At 38.3% G+C, this 20,555-nt stretch overlaps 1 protein-coding gene across 2 annotated transcripts in view; it reads right to left on the reverse strand.

Moving 5' to 3' along the window:
• Positions 1-19,410, reverse strand: part of LOC105389801 (glutamate receptor 1) — a 98,914-nt gene extending 79,504 nt beyond the window's left edge. For both annotated transcript variants that reach the window (XM_038121983.2, XM_011560981.3), the window contains exon 1: positions 18,952-19,410. In XM_038121983.2, the coding sequence (XP_037977911.2) occupies positions 18,952-19,066 (115 nt within the window). In that variant the 5' untranslated portion in view covers positions 19,067-19,410. The remainder of the gene's footprint in view (positions 1-18,951) is intronic.
• Positions 19,411-20,555: the final 1,145 nt, after the last annotated feature.

Consider the following 20,555-nt stretch of genomic DNA (forward strand, 5'->3'; position numbering starts at 1 on the left):
CGTTATGAGGCGGAAAACCTGGGACAGGCCTTAGATGCCCAAAAAGCAAGCTGCCAAGACATGGAGTTCTGTGGACCACCTAAATTTTACAACTCAGTAACCCAGATTGCAAGCAAAAACCAGGCCCTGCTACAATACTTACAAAGGAAGAGGACGAAAAACTGACAGGGTGAATATCAGTGAACGAAAAAAAGGACTTTCCAGGAGAAAAGATGATCTTATAACGAGTGTAGAGTATCTTAAAAAAATATAATAACCGTTTAAAATTGACATTTCAGGCGAACAATGACTCACGCACACTTTATTCATGAGCAGGCACCCAGAGCATACATAATATAATAATAATAACAGTTACTGTACAAAAGACAATACTGTCGGCAAAGAAAATCAAAGTTTTGTCCAATGTTGTTATCGACAAGCCAAGCCCGATTCTTACTTACAATAGTAATAAAAGGTTATGGATGAAAAACTGAAGAAGGTAGAGATGCAACTTAATTTTGACAAAACACCAAAAATTTATGGCGGCGGAGAGGCGGATATGAAAGTGAGGACAGTATGAAAAGCAAAGAACCGATGCTTATTTTTGGTGAAGAAATAGAAGAAGTTCTAAAAGATAACTCACAATAATAAAATAAGGTGTTCGCGCATAATAACGAGCGTCGGGCTCTATGCCCGGCGCTAAACCTTATAGAAGAAACTGATGTCATATCAATTACAAAATATCAACTCGAAGAAACAACTACAATTCTTATACATAATTCTAAACCCTTATTTCTAAAACATCTTTGTGAAATACTCTATTTAATATACTTCTCATAAGCAAGAATGGCTATATATCTTTATCATCAACACCGTCACCTCATCGACCCTCGTCTTCGAGACTTCGCCACAACATTTTCGAATCGGATCTGGCTGCATCAAGCAGATCGGCGAGGTCAAGCCGAGGGCTGACGACATCTACGACGAGCAAATCATCACGAAAACGAAGTATTGAAGATCATCCGTAAAATTATCTTATTCACGAAGACAAGTTTACGAATTAAATATCTATCATCAAGACGTCGCCGAATAAATCAACTGCATTAAGGGTCTGCAATAGGGAATCGAGGGTTGGCATTGTCATAGAATTATGTAGTAAATGATGCTCTACAGCCTTGAAAAAAATCACACAGGTAGTTGAAGAGTCTAGCTAGGTGCTGAATCATTCGAATTTAAGTAAATGATTATGGATAACTGTAAATTAATTTCAGAATATCAAGAAAAACCAGTCAATCACACTCCCGTATTGTAACAACTGTGTCGTAATTATAAAGAATTTTCATATGATTTTTATCATATTATAAAGTTAAAGGCTTGGACTAGGCGCTAAATACCTTGTTTTTTAATAAACACACACTTATTTTGTGTAAATTAATCCCAAACTTGAGCAATTTTTTCCCCTCAAATCTTCATACAAATATCTATGGCGGCTTTCTGTGTTATAAAATCATAAACACAAGTGACGTTTGACTCAGTTGGCCGCTGGCCTCCAAAGAAGGGTCACGTCGGTTTAGGCAGCACTGACAGCTCGCGATCTTATCGTGTACAGATACAAAATCACTGCACATTGGTTGTCATTGCACTTTTTCAACTTTTATGACACCAACATAATTTGATTTGAAATTGAGGAACCATAATTCTTCCAGTATATTCAATACATTAAATTAAATTAGATAGTGTGCAATATTCTCGTGATATTACAGTCTCGTAAAGGTCTGATGAGGAGCAGGAATATAGCGAATGGATCTAAGTGATGACAATACGCACGAACATTAGGTTAGGGATCAAAAATACAGTCTCTTGGTGCTGGTTGAGGTATGGTCTCGTGAGGATCTGATGAGGGCAGTAACACGGTGGTGGCTCAATTTTATTTCAAAGATGTTAATAGCTAAAAGCATCGATTTTAGGCTATTAAGTATGTTTTTCAGAGAGAGAGAAAGAGATTTTATTTTTCCTCTGGATGTGTTAGGTTTACTGGGTTTACTAAGTTCATTCTGTTAATGGCATCAAGTTGTTATGTGTTCATAAGTAATAATTATTTATTAACAAAATGCTGTTGATTCTCCACGAAAATGTAAAAATAAAAATAAAATAAATAAAAATAAATTCGTAACATAAAATTGTCAATGACGGAATTTCTTCTATAGACAGTAGCCACAAAAAAAACAAACGATAGATGGCGTGATTTGAAGATAAAGATACATTTTTTCGACACATAGACAGCAACAACAAAAAAAATACAGATTTAAAGAAAAGAAACACATACTTATACAAAACAACAAAGAAAAAAAAAGGATACACATCAAAATAACTGGAAAAAATATAAGCCCCAATTTACTTGTGTGGGACAGGGAGTACCATAATATTTTTTTTGGGGTACTCCCCATCTATGCGAAATATAAGCTTGATATCTTTACCCGTTTCTGAGAAAAAAGGGCGGTGACAGACAGTCAGTCAGACAGACGGACAACAAAGAGATCCTATAACGGTTGCTTTTTTTCTTTTGACGTTCGAAACCCTAAAATTAAGTAAAAATATTATGCTGCCAAAAAATGTACTTACAGGTATTGAAAAAGCGGTATATAAACAAATTATACCAGCAGAGGGTTCACCATTTAGCTGAATGTTACTTAGAAAACGGCCTTGAGTGGCGGTCAAGTTGGTCCCCGCCTGCGATACTTTCCATTAACATTGGGACTCGTTTTCATGTTTTTAGCGTACAGTCAGGTTTTTAGTTTTTTATAATTGTATTTTTTTATTTGTAACTTTTTATTTGTTTTTATTTTATGAAATTTTACGTCGGTAGGTAGTTCATGATCATTTTTTATTTCAATAATTTTGGTGTTGTTATTTAAAAAAAAAAAAAAAAAAAAAAAAAAAACACGCACTCACGCCTTGTACTAATGTACTCCCTTCCGGGGTAGGCAGAGGTGCATTGCTGCACCCACTTTTCGCCAGAGTGTTATGTTAGTCCCAATGTAATAGGGTGCGGGCCTATTGCCCGCTATTGTTGTTATTTAAATACCTTCAATATGCATATTTTTGTAATGTGAAAATCAAGTCCTTTCATTTGATACCTTACACGGCAAAGTTGAATTATTATTTTTTCGATCATCACGTTATGTCCTCAAGAGGGCGCTATGTACATTTTAATGCAACGTCACATAGCCTATAGCCATCGCGCCATCAATACGCTTCTAACAATACCTCATACATCAAAATCTATCAAGCCGTTTAGGCTACAGGAGGGAACAAAGAAACAGACAAACATACATATATACATACATACAATCAAAAAACATTACCCTCCTCCTTCGGCAGTCGGGTAAAAAGGAGTAAGACAGGGGGTCATTCTGAACTTTTGCTCTACAAGTTTTGGAAATTAACAAAAAAAAACCTTTTTCATAGAAACTTTGTTGGACATGTGACTTTTTACCATGGAAAACGAATATTTTTTTTCGCGAATTTGCAAATCTCGTAGAACAAAAGTTGTTCAGAATGACCCCTTGAGTCATCCCCTTTTGGCTTAGTATAGCCCTTTTGCGACACTATGTACCTATTTACTTTGCTTTGTCGTCGGGGTTCAGTTGGCTGGAGGATGCCCGAAACTTATTATCTACACTTTAATACTTTTAGTTACCTTTCTACAAGTAAATACCACATTTGTTTGAGAAAGCTAATCGGGTTCCGAGTATAGAGTAAAGTGGCACCCCTATTAATTTCTACTCTTTCCTGGTGCCTACCAGTGTAAGTAAGAATTATACTTACTTACCCTAAAATCACCCAAAATGTACTTGAACATAATTGTCAATAAAGTTGGCAGTAAAAGTTTATCGACCCACTGTGCAAACTTACATGTGTGCGTGTCACTGCGTGTGCTGTGTGAAGAGCATTGAAAACCCAAAATTGGCGCGGCACGTCACCCTGTACGGGCCCTTAAGCTCAAGAGCAACACCAACATCAACATTCAAACATCATGAATAAGTCATCAAGATATTACCAGACATAAACCAGGAAGGGAGCCGATAGCAGAGTGAGTTCGTTCCAAAAGCTAATTCCCATTCACATACCTACCTACTCTATCAATTCAGTTTTAAATACGTCTATTGTTACTCATTTCTTCCTTACCACACCATTCTAAGATCGCAATATAATGGATACAAAAACATTAAAAAGGAGTAGAGGTTCTATTAATGCTAAGCTCACAATCTTCAATGGTTACCTCCTAGCACTCATATGTCTTCCTCAATCAACTTCCCTTCAATCACACGAATTATCCGCACGTCTCAATAGAATCAACGAATTATGTAAACATTTCGATTTGATCCAAATTGACATAGAAAATCTATCCGATACTCCAGATGTCGAATTCCAAGAACGTCAGGAATTCGAGGCTGCATATTACAGCACGGTGACGGCCGCGCAGGTGCTGCTGGACCGGGTGCGGGGCGCGCTGCTGCGGGCCACGAGCGCGCGGTGGCAGGGTCCAGCACTGCCTATTACTCAGATGGATTCCATCCAACACTAAGCTCACCTACCATACACCTTTACATTACCTTTTCTGGTAGCTATCAGGATTGGTCAGAATTTCATGACACATACGCAAGTCTCATACATTTAAACGACTCCATACCTAAAATACAAAAATATCACTATTTACGAGCTTCACTCAAGGATAATGCAGCCTTACTCATACAATCGTTAGATTTCTCATCTGAAAATTACGACATAGCTTGGGATTTGATCTGTGAGCGCTATAACAACAAAAAACTATTGGTAAATAATCACTTAAACGCACTATTCAATCTTTAACCCTTATCAAGGAATCTTCCACGGGCCTGCGTAACATCATCCTAATCCTAACTATCCTAACTAATATTATAAATGCGAAAGTAACTGTGTCTGTCTGTCTGTCTGTCTGTCTGTTACTCTTTCACGCCAAAACTACTGAACGGATTTGAATGAAATTTGGTATTAGGGTTTCTGCTCGAGAATTCTCGAGCTCGAGAAGATTCGAGAAATTCGGCTTGGTTCGAGACGAGAAAAAATTTTGAAGACTCGAGAATTTCTCGAGCCTTGAGATTCTGATAAAAATTTAGTATTTTTGATTCGATTTTTTCTGCGTAGCTATACAACACACACGTATACCATGCGCGTGTACCTATTATTATGATTTATTATGTTTCATCTCCATTTAAGCTAGTGCTGTACTGATAATACCAATTAATGATTAAAAGATAACGTTGTAATAGTTACGTACTGTTTCTTAGTTCAGGTGGACCAAAAGAAGTCATCCGATGTTGTTTGGTTCTCATTTTTTTTTGTAAATAAAAAACTTCGTTTCTGTTTTTTGATTATGTTTATTTGAACCTTTATAATTTTATTTGTAAAGTCGAGAAGATGATATCGGCCAAATAGCCGCCGTCACAATTGATTGCCATACGGGCTCGTTTTATGGCATTTTTCATCACTTCAGCGAAAACTTCGGGCCAGAGATTCTCGCACCCGTGTCGTATGTTGTCCTTAAGGGCTTCCAGAGACACGAGTTTATTCACATAAACACGGGACTTCAAAAAATCCCAGAAAAACTGTCTGAAACGGTTTAATCGGGCGATATTGCAGGGAAAAATTACAGATAAAAAAAGAAAACGAAAAAAAGGCGACCCGAAAACTGAATAAACACAATTATTCCGCGTTCTTGGGGAGTATATATCACTCCACGGCTTCTGAACTTGTATTCTGCATTTGTCTAGTCCACCAGTATCAAAACTGATTTGAAATTGGCGGCCATCTGCACAAATGAGAGCAACTTCCAATAGGGTGATTACTTTTGGCCCACCTTGTACTAGTAATATGTAGCTAGCTGGGCAGCTAATTATGAGTATTAGTAGAGTATTTCTTTTGTGATTAAGTTGACAAAGTAAAAAAGGAGATTTTGTTTTTTTATTTAAATTTAGGCTTTTTCTTAAGGTCTTCTTAGAAAGGCTCGAGACTCGAGAAGACTCGAGAATTTGGGCTCGAGAATTCTCGAAGCTCGAGAATGAAAAAAGGTCGAGAAATCAGAAACCCTATTTGGTATACATACGATCTAGACCCTGGGAAAGAACATAGGCTACTTTTTATCCCGGAATTCCCACGGGAAAACTTTTTAAGGCGAAGCGAAGCGCGCGGGAACAGCTAGTGTGTAATAAAAATATAAGAGCCTTGAAAACATTAAATTTGCCCACCGACTATTGGGATGCAATGATAATTCACATAATTTGCACAAAATTATGAATTTAACGCATTCATAAAAAAACAAGCTGCGTTGCTAGAGTCCATTGAAGAAAGTCAACAAAAACAGACATATTGACATACCACAAGTTAAAACCCAAAAATTCGTTTAAACAAAATTTATAGTTTGACAGCGTTAAAATTAGAATTTCTGCCATCAGAATTGTTTCCATTGCTGTACTTAAATGTAAGTGTTACGAAGCTAACTACCACAGTGTTTTGTTGATTTTCTAACTTCTTTTTTAAATGTTTGTTTTAGATAAAGAGTGTTTATTGTTTTGTTATGAATAAATGTTTCAGAGAGCCTCCCTACTATTTTATTTCTTGTTGAGAGGACTTATGTTATATAACATCTAGAGTGTCAATACTTGGGAAGCTCAGTTTTCTAGACAACTTTCGAACTACTTTAAACAATGATGAACATCATCAACATGATTTTGCGCTTGAACCAATCATGAAAGGAGCCAATCAACGAGCGCATAGTGTAAATAGTCTACAACTCTGCTTGTCCCCGTCTCACTTTGATCGGGTGAGTGTCGGTTTTTCGTCGAAATTCAATGGATTTGGCTTTTGCTGGTGTCCCGTAGACGTTACGAGCGGGCGGTGCAATCTAGAGACACAAGTTGGATTCAAAGAACCCGAAGGCAGGTTGATTTGCGTAGGTACCTGTACTAATCTGCACATCTGTATTTTGTATCTTTGGGTACGCTTTATTACCACCGACATATCTTTATTTTTCTTTTATTATGCCTTATTATAATATATTTTTAAATAATAATATGTACATATACATTATTAACAATCTAGCTAACACGATATCCATGAGTTGAATCGTTTATAATCGTTTTCGTTTTATGTTGTTCACTACATTCCCTTCCCTTATAAAAACAAAATAACTGATATCGCTCTTATTCTTCGTTAAGTGAATAGTCCGACCGTGCGCCACGCTAACACGAAGCCCGTATGCCATTATCGTGATTTAGAACGTGGCTGTACTGAGGATGGTGCGCCAATAAATTAGATCTCAATCAGTCCGAAACCACCATTTGTTATATTATGCCGGGCAGTGATGTGTATTCTACGTTCAATGTGTACACAATAGGTACCTACTGAGAGAAAAGTTAAAGTTGTAAGAATGACACTAAATGTGAGGGATTATACCAAAGACTACAAAGATTAGACTTCACAATAAAAAACAGTAACACCACAAAAAAATCAAAAATGCTTTTTTAACCGACCACGAAAAAAGGGGGATTTTATCAATTCGTCAGTTTCTCAGTTCGTATTTGTATGTTTTATGTATGTCCACCGATATCTCCGCCATTTTAACACCCCACTTTGATAGAGGGGTAAAAAATAGGGTATCAATTTCCATTGCACCTATTCACCGATTATAATGCCATACATAGCCAAATATAGTTCTATGATGGCGACCTGAAGCTGATCTGATGATGGAAACGGAAGGCTGTTAAGGCTTGAATGACTCGTATTGATTAGTTGGACTCACTCATTGTCATCATTTGCAGCATGATATTCGATTGTCAATTGTTACGATTAAATGAACACTGTATAATAATATAATTAGGTATATCAGTTATGTTTTTCTTTAATTCAGGTTAATTCGTATTTATTATTATAGGAAGACCACTCAGCAGACGAAAATATATAGGTACCAAGGTAGGTAAATTATGATATACAAAGCAATCACACAAAAAAAACAATGTGGAAGTTGATACCTAGCTATAAATAAGAAATATGATATTAATGTTATTATGTATCCAATAATTTTGTCTTATTGGATAGATATATTTATAGCCTCAGTGATAATTACGGTAGCAATTAGTAGTGTGAGGGTTACAGAATATTGTTTTCATGAATGAATTCGACGTATCATATTACATAACTGTAATTGGTAAACGAGTCAATATAATAATTTTTAAAACTGTTGTGATAAATACAATTACTACAATCCAATTCATCACCGCACCGTTACCCTGGACCTGAGAAACAAAGAGCATCTAGGGTTTCGTCACGCAACAAAAAAAGATAAAAACATATATTTTAAATAAATTGATTATGTTTCCCATTATTACCTTCTTGCCCACCACAAAACACATGGATAATGTGTAGGTCTCATCATCATCTTTGCAACATCAGTATCGTGTTGGGCATTGGACAGCTTCGGAACGATCATTCATAAAATTGTAACCTGTATAGCGTAAACTACATATTTTATTAGTTTGGCCAAGGTTTGACGTTTAGGTTAAAAGTAAGTTCGTATCTACGATAAATTAATTTATGTCAGTCAGTCAGTTAACTCAACTTAGATCGGAGGAAAACTTATAAATATTTCATTTTCTGAGCTTCCAAGTTACAAAACACCAAGAAAAATATCTATTAAACAGTTTCGTATTAACTAAGCTTCCAAGTTACAAAACACCAAGAAAAATATCTATTAAACAGTTTCGTATTAACTATGAAAGTAAGTATTTAAAGGCTTCCCATAGGTGGATTTTCATCAGTGAACTTTCCATCGAGAGAAGGACTTTGTATCTCTCTCGTCACGAGTGTCCAGATTTTGTGGTAAGACCGCTGTATTTTTATAAGAAAAATAGTAAGTTATTTCATATCCTTATAAGTTCAAATATATAAAACCGGCCAAGAGCGTGTCAGACACACACATGAAAGGGTTCCGTAGCCATAAGATGGGCCGACCGCTTCACACAAAAAAGACATAGGCACATTACCATTTAGTTAGGGCAACTGTACGTCATAAGTTGGTCGAGTTGTATAAAAATAACTATACATAGACACAAGAAGCGTCCATGGTTTGGCGGGCCTCGAGCGGGATCGGAACTGATCACTGAGGTTAAGTAACAACTGGCACAGTTAGCCATTGGATGGGTGACCGATTTCAAGTGGTTCTTTTCTGGACGCTTCTGTGCTTCAGACGGCACGTTAAGCTGTGGGTCCCGGTTGCTGCTTCGGCAGCAGTCATTAAGCATAGTCAGAGGCCTTCGGGCAGCTTGAAAACATATGACAGTCGGCTTGTCCACTTACCCGACAACTCTCTGAAGCACAAGCTTGCATGTGTTGAGGTCCACCAACCCACACCAGGCCAGCGTGGTGGACCAGGCCTAAACCCTTCCCTCATTGGAAGGAGACCCGTTCCCCAGCAGTGGGGACGTGTTGGGTCGTGATGATGTATGATTCAGAGTCCGCTATAGTTTTCGTTGAAAGAAGTTACTTGGAGGTATACAGGATGTTGCAAAATTGGTATACCCTTTTTGCAACACCCTGTACACAACATTTTTTCAGAATTATTCTAAAAGTATTTCAAATGTTAGGGGGGGACGCTCTAATTTTGCAAAATTGGTATACCCTTTTTGCAACACCCTGTATACAACATTTTTTCAGAATTATTCTAAAAGTATTTCAAATGTTAAGGGGGGACGCTATATTAGTATATCTCGAGACTGGGGTGTTTGATCCACATGGTTTCAAGGCAATTTTGTTGTGTTTGTAGAATTGTTTTAAATATGTAAATAGTTGATAAAGATTATGTTGCACAAAAAGCATACAATCTTTCATGAGAAGAGGATAGTGAATAAATGTACGTGTAAGGGATGATTTATATTAAACCGGGCCGTGTCCGGGCCAGGGCACTTTTGTATGAAGTGTCATGCATGACAGTGGCTCGGTCGTGACAAACTTCATACAAAAGTGCCCCGGCCACGGCACGGGCACGGGCCCGTGCACGGCCCGGTGTTGTGTGAATCGTCCCTAAACCTACTAGGGCGGGTCAATTAGCTCGTCACTTTTATAATTTTCGTTTACTTATCTAAAAGGACAACACTGCTCCAGTCAACAGGCAACGGCTTTCACTGGACACTGTGTATGAGAAAGCGTTCTGCAAGATGGTTGCCGCGTTTTCTCACAATTGCATATAAACGTAGTCGTTGAACCGCAACAAATCTTATTTTTTGGAAGAAATATTAAAGTCTGTTTGGTAACAGGCAAAGGAAACCTGCATAAGAAACGGCATAAATACTTCGAGATTAAGTGCCCTTCTACCATTGGTCCCCGCTAAATACCTACATGAAAGATGCTTGAAATTCAAATATATATATGTTACTGTAAAAGCCCGAACAACGGTAAATCCTAGGATTTACCAGTAAATCTTAGGATTTACCAACATGAGTTGGTAAATGTAAGGATTTGTGAAAATGGGTCATTTTTTTCGGGCTTTTACCATAAGAATTTGGTAAATGCTAAGTTTTACCACTGACACCTAGTAAAAGTTGGTTTTGTCAATAAAACAAAGATTAATTATTACCTATTCATTTATTTCAATCAAAAACATAAATTATTTTCTTACAGAATTTATATTATTTTTTATGAACAGTCATTTTAAAACCTTTAAATCAACTACAATCATAATTATTTTAACAATGTGGAATAATCATATATTTTTTCATTTTGTAATTATTATCCACCTCTAAATTATTTCCTAAATAGTTAAAATTAAAACTATTAAAATGTCTTCTCAAAAACATAACAGAATCGATATTATATATTTTTTTTTGTTAATTATTGGCATTTATTAGTAGGTACAGAAATATACTTGTTGAAAACAAATTAGCTCGTAACTTAACAAATAAATTGAGAAAAAAACAAAAGATAATTACCTACCTATTATTAAAGATAGGTAGCTAGGTTAAAAAAAATACTTGTTACAGCTTGTGCTAGCGATGTAAGTTCGGTTAGTTATAAGTTATCATCATCATCACGACTCATTACGTCCCCACTGCTGGGGCACGGGTCTCCTTCCAATGAAGGAAGGGTTTCGATCTAGTCCACCACGCTGGCCTAGTGCGGGTTGGTGGACCCCAACACAAGCAAGCTTGTGCTGAGAGAGTTGTCGGGTAAGTGGGCAACCCGACTGTCAGACGTTTTCAAGCCGCCCGAAGGCCTCTGACTAGGCTTAACGACTGCTGCCGGAGTAGCAGGACCCACGGCTTAAGGTGCCGTCCGCAGCACGAAAGCATCCAGAAAAGAACCACTTGAAATCGGTCACCCATCCAATGGCTGACCATGCTGGTTGTTGCTAAACCTCAGTGATCAGTTACGATCACTGAAGCCCGCTCGACTACGGACGCTTTGTTCGACTACGGAGGTTATAAGTTATAACCTGGCTTTTTCAACATTTACCGTGCCTTAATGTAAATCCTAAGATTTACCAAGTGAATAGTGGTAAAAGTGCGAATCGCAAAATCTTTCGGGCTTTTACCATTAAGAGTTGGTAAATCTTAGGTTTTACGCGTAAATCTTAGGATTTACCGTTGTTCGGGCTTTTACAGTAACATATATAATATAATGGAACAACTCATAAATAAATATTTTGAAGGATAATGGCTCACGATTCACGAATAACCTGAATTTAATTAGCTGTGCACAACCGCACATAGCATGCCCCTTACTAACAAAGCCGCAGAGGCATATCATCGGAGGTTAAATGCTAAATTTCTACCTGATCTGCTCAAATTCTAGCGCCTGGAAGAGCTGTAGTCCATGAAGGAACTCCACCTGACTGAAAAGCCACCTGTTCATTGTCCGAACTTCAGAAGAACAAACTTAAGCAGGTGACTACTAAAGCGTAATTCGCATCGTTTTATCCCCCTTTCCTATTTCGGATACATTCCTATTTCATCAACTTTACTACTTCGGCTACTGTACTTTCCCACATCGTCTACTTTCCCACTTCGTCTACCTTCCCACTTCGTTTACTTTCCTACTTCGTCTACTTTCCTACTTAAACTACTTCTCGACTTGTGAATTTTTGTACTTCGTCCACTTTCCCACTTCCTGTACATTCTCACAATAAAGCTGTCAGGAAACGAGATAAGGATACCAAGTTGACCTGCACAAGAAACGGAAGAAATACTTCGGGATATGGTGCCCTCTACCATGGCTCCCCGCTAAATACACGAAAGATGCTTGAAATTCCATTATACGAGTAGGTTTACTTACTTACTTATTCCCAATCTCCGCTGGGGAGCAAAGGGCCGAAGTGAAGCGCCGCCATTCTTTACGATCTTGGGCCAGCTCAGAGACATCCGCCCAAGACATCCCCGCCTGCCCCATTTCCTTTTTCACAGAGCGCTGCCATGTCTCTCGCGATCTGCCGATTCTTCGTTTACCGCCCTCGGGGTGCCATGTCAGCGCTTCCTTTGGGACGTCTTCAGTACGCCTTAGAACGTGTACTATCCATCTCCATTTGCGTTCTTTTACGGCTTCTGCTACAGGTTTTTGATGTGTTCTGCTCCAAAGTTCCTCGTTGGAGACAAAGTCAAACCAACGGATCCCTAGGATATTGCGTAAGCGTCTGTTTACGAAAACCTGTAGCATGTTCGTGGTTTGAACCGTTTTCTTCCAAGTTTCGCAACCGTAGAGGAGAACGGTCTTTACGCACGCATTGAACAGGCGGATCTTGGTTTGGAGACGGAATGCGGAAAACCTCCACACTGGGCTTAACATGGCAAAAGCTCCACGGGCTTTGTTGATGCGGTTGCCGATATCCTCGTCAGTTCCACCATTAGGTGTGATTTTCCTTTTCAGGTAGGTGAAGGTGTCAACATCTTCAATTGTTTGGCCGTTGATTTTAAATGGAGTACGGTCTGCAGTCATTACTCGCATTGACTTTGTCTTTTCTCTGTTGACATGCATGCCCATACGAGTAGGTTTAGCTCCAAACAACTCAGAATGGATAACGTTTTTTTTTAATTTGAAGTACATAGCTCAAAAATGACCTTACATTAAGGTTATTAGGTGTGCACAACTTTACATAGAATGCTTCCGTACTAACAAAGCCGCAGAAGGTTAAATTCTGAATTTCTACCTGAGCTGCTCAATTATTAAGAAAACTTTTAAAACAAAAAAAAAACACGTACTCACGCCTTGTACTAATGTACTCCCTTGCGGGGTAGGCAGAGGTGCATTGCTGCACCCACTTTTCGCCAGAGTGTTATGTTAGTCCCAATGTAATAGGGGGCGGGCCTATTGCCATTTTACGGGCACATCCAAGACCCGAGAATATCTGTGTTTATATCTGCGCCAGCCGGGAATCGAACCCGGGACCATCGGCTCAGTAGTCAGGGTCACTAACCACTACGCCACTCGGTCGTCTTTTAAGTAACAATATAAATTGTTATTTAATTTCTTTATATGTCCTTGTTTTATGTAGTTACTACTATTTTAAAATATCTTCAATTCTTTACATTGTGATCGAAAATAAAAATAAATAGTTCTCGTGACGAAGTGGGAAAGCAGCCGAAGTACTACAGTGGACAAAGTGGGAAAGTGGACGAGCTGTGACGTTATGTGGACGAATTTCGAATGGGAAAATAGCAAAGTAGACAACGTGCCCCTCTAGATTTTATTCAAGGGCCATACAGAAGGTCAGCGACTGGCGCTTATCTGACAAGCTAAATGTGGTTCTCCACCGGCGAGTCGGGCTGTATTGAAAGTATGGGAAAGATAGATGGGCTAGAAGGGAATTTAAATTTGTATTTACACACGTCTCGCTTCGCTGGTGGAAAACCACCATAACACTTTGACCTCCGTGACAAACCGTCCCTCTAATGTTAGTCACCCACACGCAAAGAAGAAAATCGACGACCGAAAACGTTGTACATGAACTGTAAATTATCCTTCAGGCTGAGATGTTTTAAAGTATAATAATATGGTACACCACTTTATAAATAACTAGTGGTCATGGTGTGTCATAAATATCTAATACTTTATCTAATATCTAACACTATCTTATTCACCTCTCAAACGTGAAATAGCATTCAACTTGGTTGGTCCGCAGCGGAGCTACATGGCTACTGTAAACAAAATGGCTTTTGGTGATTATACACTCACGGGCAATGAAAAGGTTCCACTGAGAAAAGCAGCAAATTACTTCTAAACGGAAAAGGCTAACTTATTAACGTGTTCTGCAACATTCAAGTACATTTAACAGAGCCTCAGGATATTACCAACTAAAAACGGTAATATTTTGTTCCAATTTTAAATTAAACATTTGAAAAAATTGGGGTCGTTTAGAATTGGAGTTTTGTGAGTGGAACTTTTTCATTGCCCGGGAGTGTAATTTTAATATTATTCTGAGATCTAGGAATGCCCAGAGCAATGACTCATTTGTCTTTGCTTGGTCTGTGATTCAAAACGGATATCAATATGTTTTTATGTTCCCAATAATAAACGTAACTTGATAAATTTTAAAGTATCGCATTGTTAAATAATAATAATAATATAAAGAATAATAATCCCAAGTATCCCAAGATTCGCAACAATATCAAAATAGTGCTGTCAGGTGTCTGGATCAACGATTGAGCCCTGCGGCAAACGAAAACACTGATGTAATAGACAATTCTTTACAACAGCAACACGAAATTGAATTCAATTACTCAATTTCACCATTCCAAATGTCTCAATCGCCTAACATACTACATTCAGACCTAGATCACCAAAACACCTCTACCGTTACACACAACTGCCTCCCCGTCGTAGATCAAAACATTATCGCACAAAAATTTGAAGAGACTCTCAGACAATTAACTAACACTGAACCTACATCTAGACCACGTATACCTAAGCAAAAAACGTCAAAGAAATTAGCACAAATAGTTGATTATATTAACAGTAACATTCTACCAATGCATGTTTCGCATGAACAGGACTTTATGACTCTACAAACACTTATATATACAGGGGCATTCACTGCAGCAATTTGCAATGGATCTAAAGTTAACCTTGACGGTAACTCATCTGAAAATAACCAAGTTAAACCCAAACAGAAACCGCCATGGCAAAAAAGATTAGAAGGTAACATAGGGCAGATACGATCAGACTTAGGTAGACTTACAGAATATATGAGGGGTAACCGAAGTCCAAGAGTTGTTTCAGCAGTAGAGAGAATTAAAATTAAGTACAAAATTCACGCACAGTATGAAGACCCTAACACCGATCTCAATCATTACCTAGACACCCTTAAACAGAAATTGAATACTAAAGCTAGCCGACTAAAAAGGTATTTGACATGCACCAACCGAAAGAAACAAAACGCACTTTTCGATAACAACGAGAAAACATTTTATAGGAATCTTAACGAAAATAATACTACACACCAACCGACTGACGATACGCCAACCAAACAAGATCTGCATGAGTTTTGGGCAAATATATGGGAGAGACCGGTCCAACATAATAACAACACAGACTTAACACACGAACCTAGCGAATTACCGGAAATGCAATTTGAAAACATTTCTCCCGGCACACTCATACAAGTCATTAAACGCACACACAACTGGAAATCACCCGGATCAGATAACATACACAATTTTTGGTACAAAAAGTTCACGGCCACACATCCATACATCCACAGCCACATAAATAAATTCATACAATCACCAGACACCCTCCCGGAATACATCACGCATGGAGTCACACACATGCTTCCAAAAGACAAAGAAGATACTAAAAACCCTGCAAAATACCGACCAATAACGTGTCTACAAACAATTTATAAGATTTTAACAGGATGCATCAAAGAAGTAATATACGGACATTTAATAGAACATAGCATACTTGCAGAAGAACAAAAAGGGTGCAGAAAGTTTAGCCAAGGTTGTAAAGAACAATTGATAATAGATAGTGTAGCAATGAAACAGGCCCTTAAAAAGAAAAAAAACATCCACACCATGTATATTGATTACAGAAAAGCTTTTGACTCAGTGCCACATAGTTGGCTTTTACAGGTCCTTACTCAATACAAAATTCATCCGACAATTATAGAGTTCCTAAAAACTTCGATGCAAAAATGGCAAACAGTTCTGACAATACGGCAAAATGGGGCATCAGTGATTACGGAACCGATCAATATACAGCGTGGAATCTTCCAAGGAGATGCACTCAGCCCATTGTGGTTTTGTCTAGCCCTAAACCCGCTCTCTAATCTACTAAACAAAACTAAGACCGGATATGAATTAACCCACGAAAACAGCTCATTCAACTTGACTCACCTGATGTTCATGGATGATATTAAAATATATGCATCTAATAAAACAGGACTATTTAAATTAGCAGACATAACACAGACATTCTCAAATGATATACAAATGCAGTTTGGTATAGACAAGTGTAAAATACATTCTATTGAGCGAGGCAAATTACTACCCACTACGTACACTCTTGACTCAGGTGAGGTTATTGAACCGTTAGATGATAACTCCACTTACAAATACTTAGGTTTCCACCAATCCAGACAAATTCACCATAAAAGTACAAAATATGAACTCACAAAAAAATTTAAACACCGATTGAACCTTATACTCAAAAGCCATCTGAACTCTAGAAATTTAATCAAAGCCATAAACACATTTGCAATCCCAGTCCTTACATACTCATTTGGTGTAATCTCATGGTCTAAGACAGATTTAACAAAACTCCAACAGACCATTAATACGCACCTAACCAAACACCGAAAGCACCACCCTAAATCAGCAATACAACGACTAACTTTGCCACGAAGCGAAGGAGGAAGAGGAATCATAGATATTCAAAATCTGCACAACACACAAATATCAAACCTAAGGAAATATTTTCACCACAATGTCCAGACATCCACGCTGCATGAATTTATAAACAAGATAGATGACAAATATACCCCCCTAAACCTGAAAAATCGTAATACCCAAATAAATGAAAAAGTCTCGACACTAGAGAACAAAATATCTGCCTGGTCACAAAAATCTCTACATGGACGTCACAGGGCTGAACTCAACCAACCCCATGTTGACAAGAGTGAGTCGAACAGCTGGCTCAAACGAGGAGAGTTATTCCCTGAGACTGAAGCATTCATGCTCGCTATCCAGGATCAGGTAATAGCCACAAAAAACTACCGGAAGTACATAACAAAAGAACTAAATAATCAACCGGATATGTGCAGACACTGTAACAGTGCATCTGAAACTATACAGCACATTACTGGAGCCTGCAAAGCATTGGTACAGACAGACTACAAACACAGACATGACCAAGTAGCTGCAATAGTACACCAAAATTTGATCCATAGATACCAGTTTATCTCCAAAAAATCTCCATACTATAAATACAAACCCTCCACAGTAAACGAAAATGATCTATGCAAAATTTACTGGGACAGAACCATTTTGACGGACAAAACTGTACACTACAATAGGCCGGACATCACATTACATGATAAAAATACCAACACAGTATTCCTCATAGATATAGCCATACCAAATAGTCACAACATACAGAAGACCATATCTGAGAAACTCAGTAAATATAAAGAACTTGCAATAGAAGTCAAAACTCAATGGAAAGTACATGCAGTCCATATAGTCCCCATAGTCTTGTCTTCAACAGGAATCATACCCAAAACCCTTAAAAATAGCCTAGAAATATTGATCATTCCACTCTACACAATCCACCTTCTACAAAAAGCCACAATCTTGAACACCTGCCGCATCACAAGGAAATTCCTGACCTCATCATCCTGCATCACCGATCCGGTTACGTTTGGCTAAGGCCCGCGTGATCTGGATATTAAACGTACCCCTCAACCTCAACAGAGGGAGAACAAAAAATAAATAGATATAAAGAATAATAATAATATAATTATAAACATAGTAAGAAGTGTGAATTGTCAAAGTAAATATATTTCCACCGCCATGTTTTTTTTCATATGCGAGATTTGAGACCGGTTGCGAGTCGTGAAAATTATTCTCAATTGTCGTTATTAGTGAATGTGTCCATGATAAACTATTAAATGTTGATGCAATAATAAATAACTAAGTGATATCCAGTGTATTTGTGATTGGGGAACCCTTCCCACGGGATTTGCTAACACTACAGACACGAGACGTCGAACTTCACCCTCTTACCAGTTCGTTATACAAAAGTAAGATCACACGTCAAAAATTACAATACTTTCAATGCATCACGCACTCCTCTTCAAAAGCTCTGTACAACCAAAAGTCAACTTTAACCCCACCGCATTCGTTTGAATTTCAGGAGCCCAGCAACCAAGAGGACTCTGGTAACGGTGAGCGCGCTAGCGATGGCGAGACCAATGGAAACAAACGGAACATCTTCAAGCTATATCAGTACTTACTAGACAGGCACGAGTACCTATCGGAATGAAAGGTTCGTCCATTATGTAAATGTACTTAAGTAATATAGTTAGGTATAGTAAATGATGTTTAGGTATAAGTATAATGATAAGTTTACAATTTGTAGTTTGTGTTTAGAAATAACCATATGTAACGCCATAGGTCTCTAGCCTGTAATGTTATGTATGATGTGTAAAATAAATAAATAAATTCGTGCTATTTCTTTCAATTTCGTCGGAACTCAAAAGAAATCGAATGATTAAATGATACATATAAAAATACAAACAAAACCACTACAAATCAAACACAAAATAATTATGAATTTGATTTGAGACTGAAGCCAGAAGTAATGTAATTAATGTTGTCGGTACAGCACACTTTTCTACTATCTAACAAATTAACAAGAAATTACAATATAGGTACATTAAAGTAAACTTACCGATTCCAATCTTATCAGTTCTTGTTTGCCCATGAACGGAGTTGTTGTAGTAATTCAGATTAAAAGTCACTAAAACCGCACAAAAAAGTTTCAAAAACATTTTGCCACCCACCATTTTAGTTGTTCTTAACGAAATCACATTTTATGTTAAAACTCGTTCAAATCACATTTTATGTTAAAACTCGTTCAGCGGAAACTTTGAGGCAGGGAAGGGCGGTGCGCGCGGGCGGAAGCGGCGCTCTCGGGTGGAGGACTGAAGGCTGAAGCGTATGGCTGTACTGGACCTCCCGCCCTCGCCCTCGCCCGCCCGCACCCCACGTCTTTGCCTCTCTCCCTACATGTCCTACAGGTTACGCGTGGCCTTTATTGTTCTGTAAGTACCACTTCTTAATTTTCCTTACTTTTTTCTAAACAACATTCGACTCCTGCTAATATAACTGACTACGAACTCATTGCCTTTTTCCGGCAAAACAAGCGCTTTTAAATTAGACTAAAGTAACATTAATACACAGATGGAAAACAAACCGATTATTTATGGGTTCCGTTTTTACCTTTTGAGATACGGAACCCTTGACAGGTTTCAATAGATAGCATGATTTCGGGGACTAACTCAGAATAAGAACAAAGTCAATGGCATTGTCATTTCTTTAATATCTATGCCTTCGTAGCTCTATACTGCAAAATGTAAACACACCAAATTGTATGTAACATTTCTAAGCTTTAGTGCCAATTTCTACATACTAACCGACAGGGATTGATTTATAAATTAAACGTCATCTCAATATTAAATTCATGACAGATGTGTCAAAAGTTAACCACTACTCCCAGGTTATGCTCTAACCGAGAATGGAGAAATTGGTACATATTCATTAAAAATGAGTAGTTTATTTACTACGAGTACTAAACTGTCTAAACAAGTTGGGCTGAAAATGAACATGGACAAGACAAAGTTCATGTCGAACGAACATGTTTCATCATCGCCCGTAACTGTAGGAGGTGTCACCATCGAAGTTGTCGATCAGTATCCCTACCTAGGACAAGTGATCCGATTAGGTAAATCTAACTTCGATAAAGAGGTAGCTCGTAGAATCCAACTCGGATGGGCAGCGTTCGGGAAATTACGACACATCTTCACTGAAAACATACTTCAGTGTCTGAAAACAAAAGTTTTCAATCAGTGCGTGTTGCCAGTGATGACTTACGGAGCCGAGACGTGGTGCTTCACCAAAGGGCTTCTCCACAAGCTCACAGTTGCTCAGCGTGCTATGGAAAGGGCTATGTATATGAAGAAATCCGCAGGAGAACTAAAGTTACCGACATAGCCAAAAGGATTAGCACGCTGAAGTGGCAATGGGCTGGCCACGTAGCCCGCCGAGCCGACGACTGCTGGAGTACAAAGGTTCTGGAGTGGAGACCCCTTGTCGGCAAACGGCGTGTCGGTCGCCCCCCAACCCGTTGGTCTGATGATCTGCGGAAGGTAGCGAGAACCCGCTGGATGCAGATGGCGGGTGACCGTTTGGGGTGGCGATCGTTAGGAGAGGCCTATGTCCAACAGTGGACTACAGAAGGCTGAGAGAGAGATTTACTACTACGTTTTCATTGCA

Source organism: Plutella xylostella, chromosome Z, assembly GCF_932276165.1.
Source record: "Plutella xylostella chromosome Z, ilPluXylo3.1, whole genome shotgun sequence".
Taxonomy (NCBI): domain Eukaryota; kingdom Metazoa; phylum Arthropoda; class Insecta; order Lepidoptera; family Plutellidae; genus Plutella; species Plutella xylostella.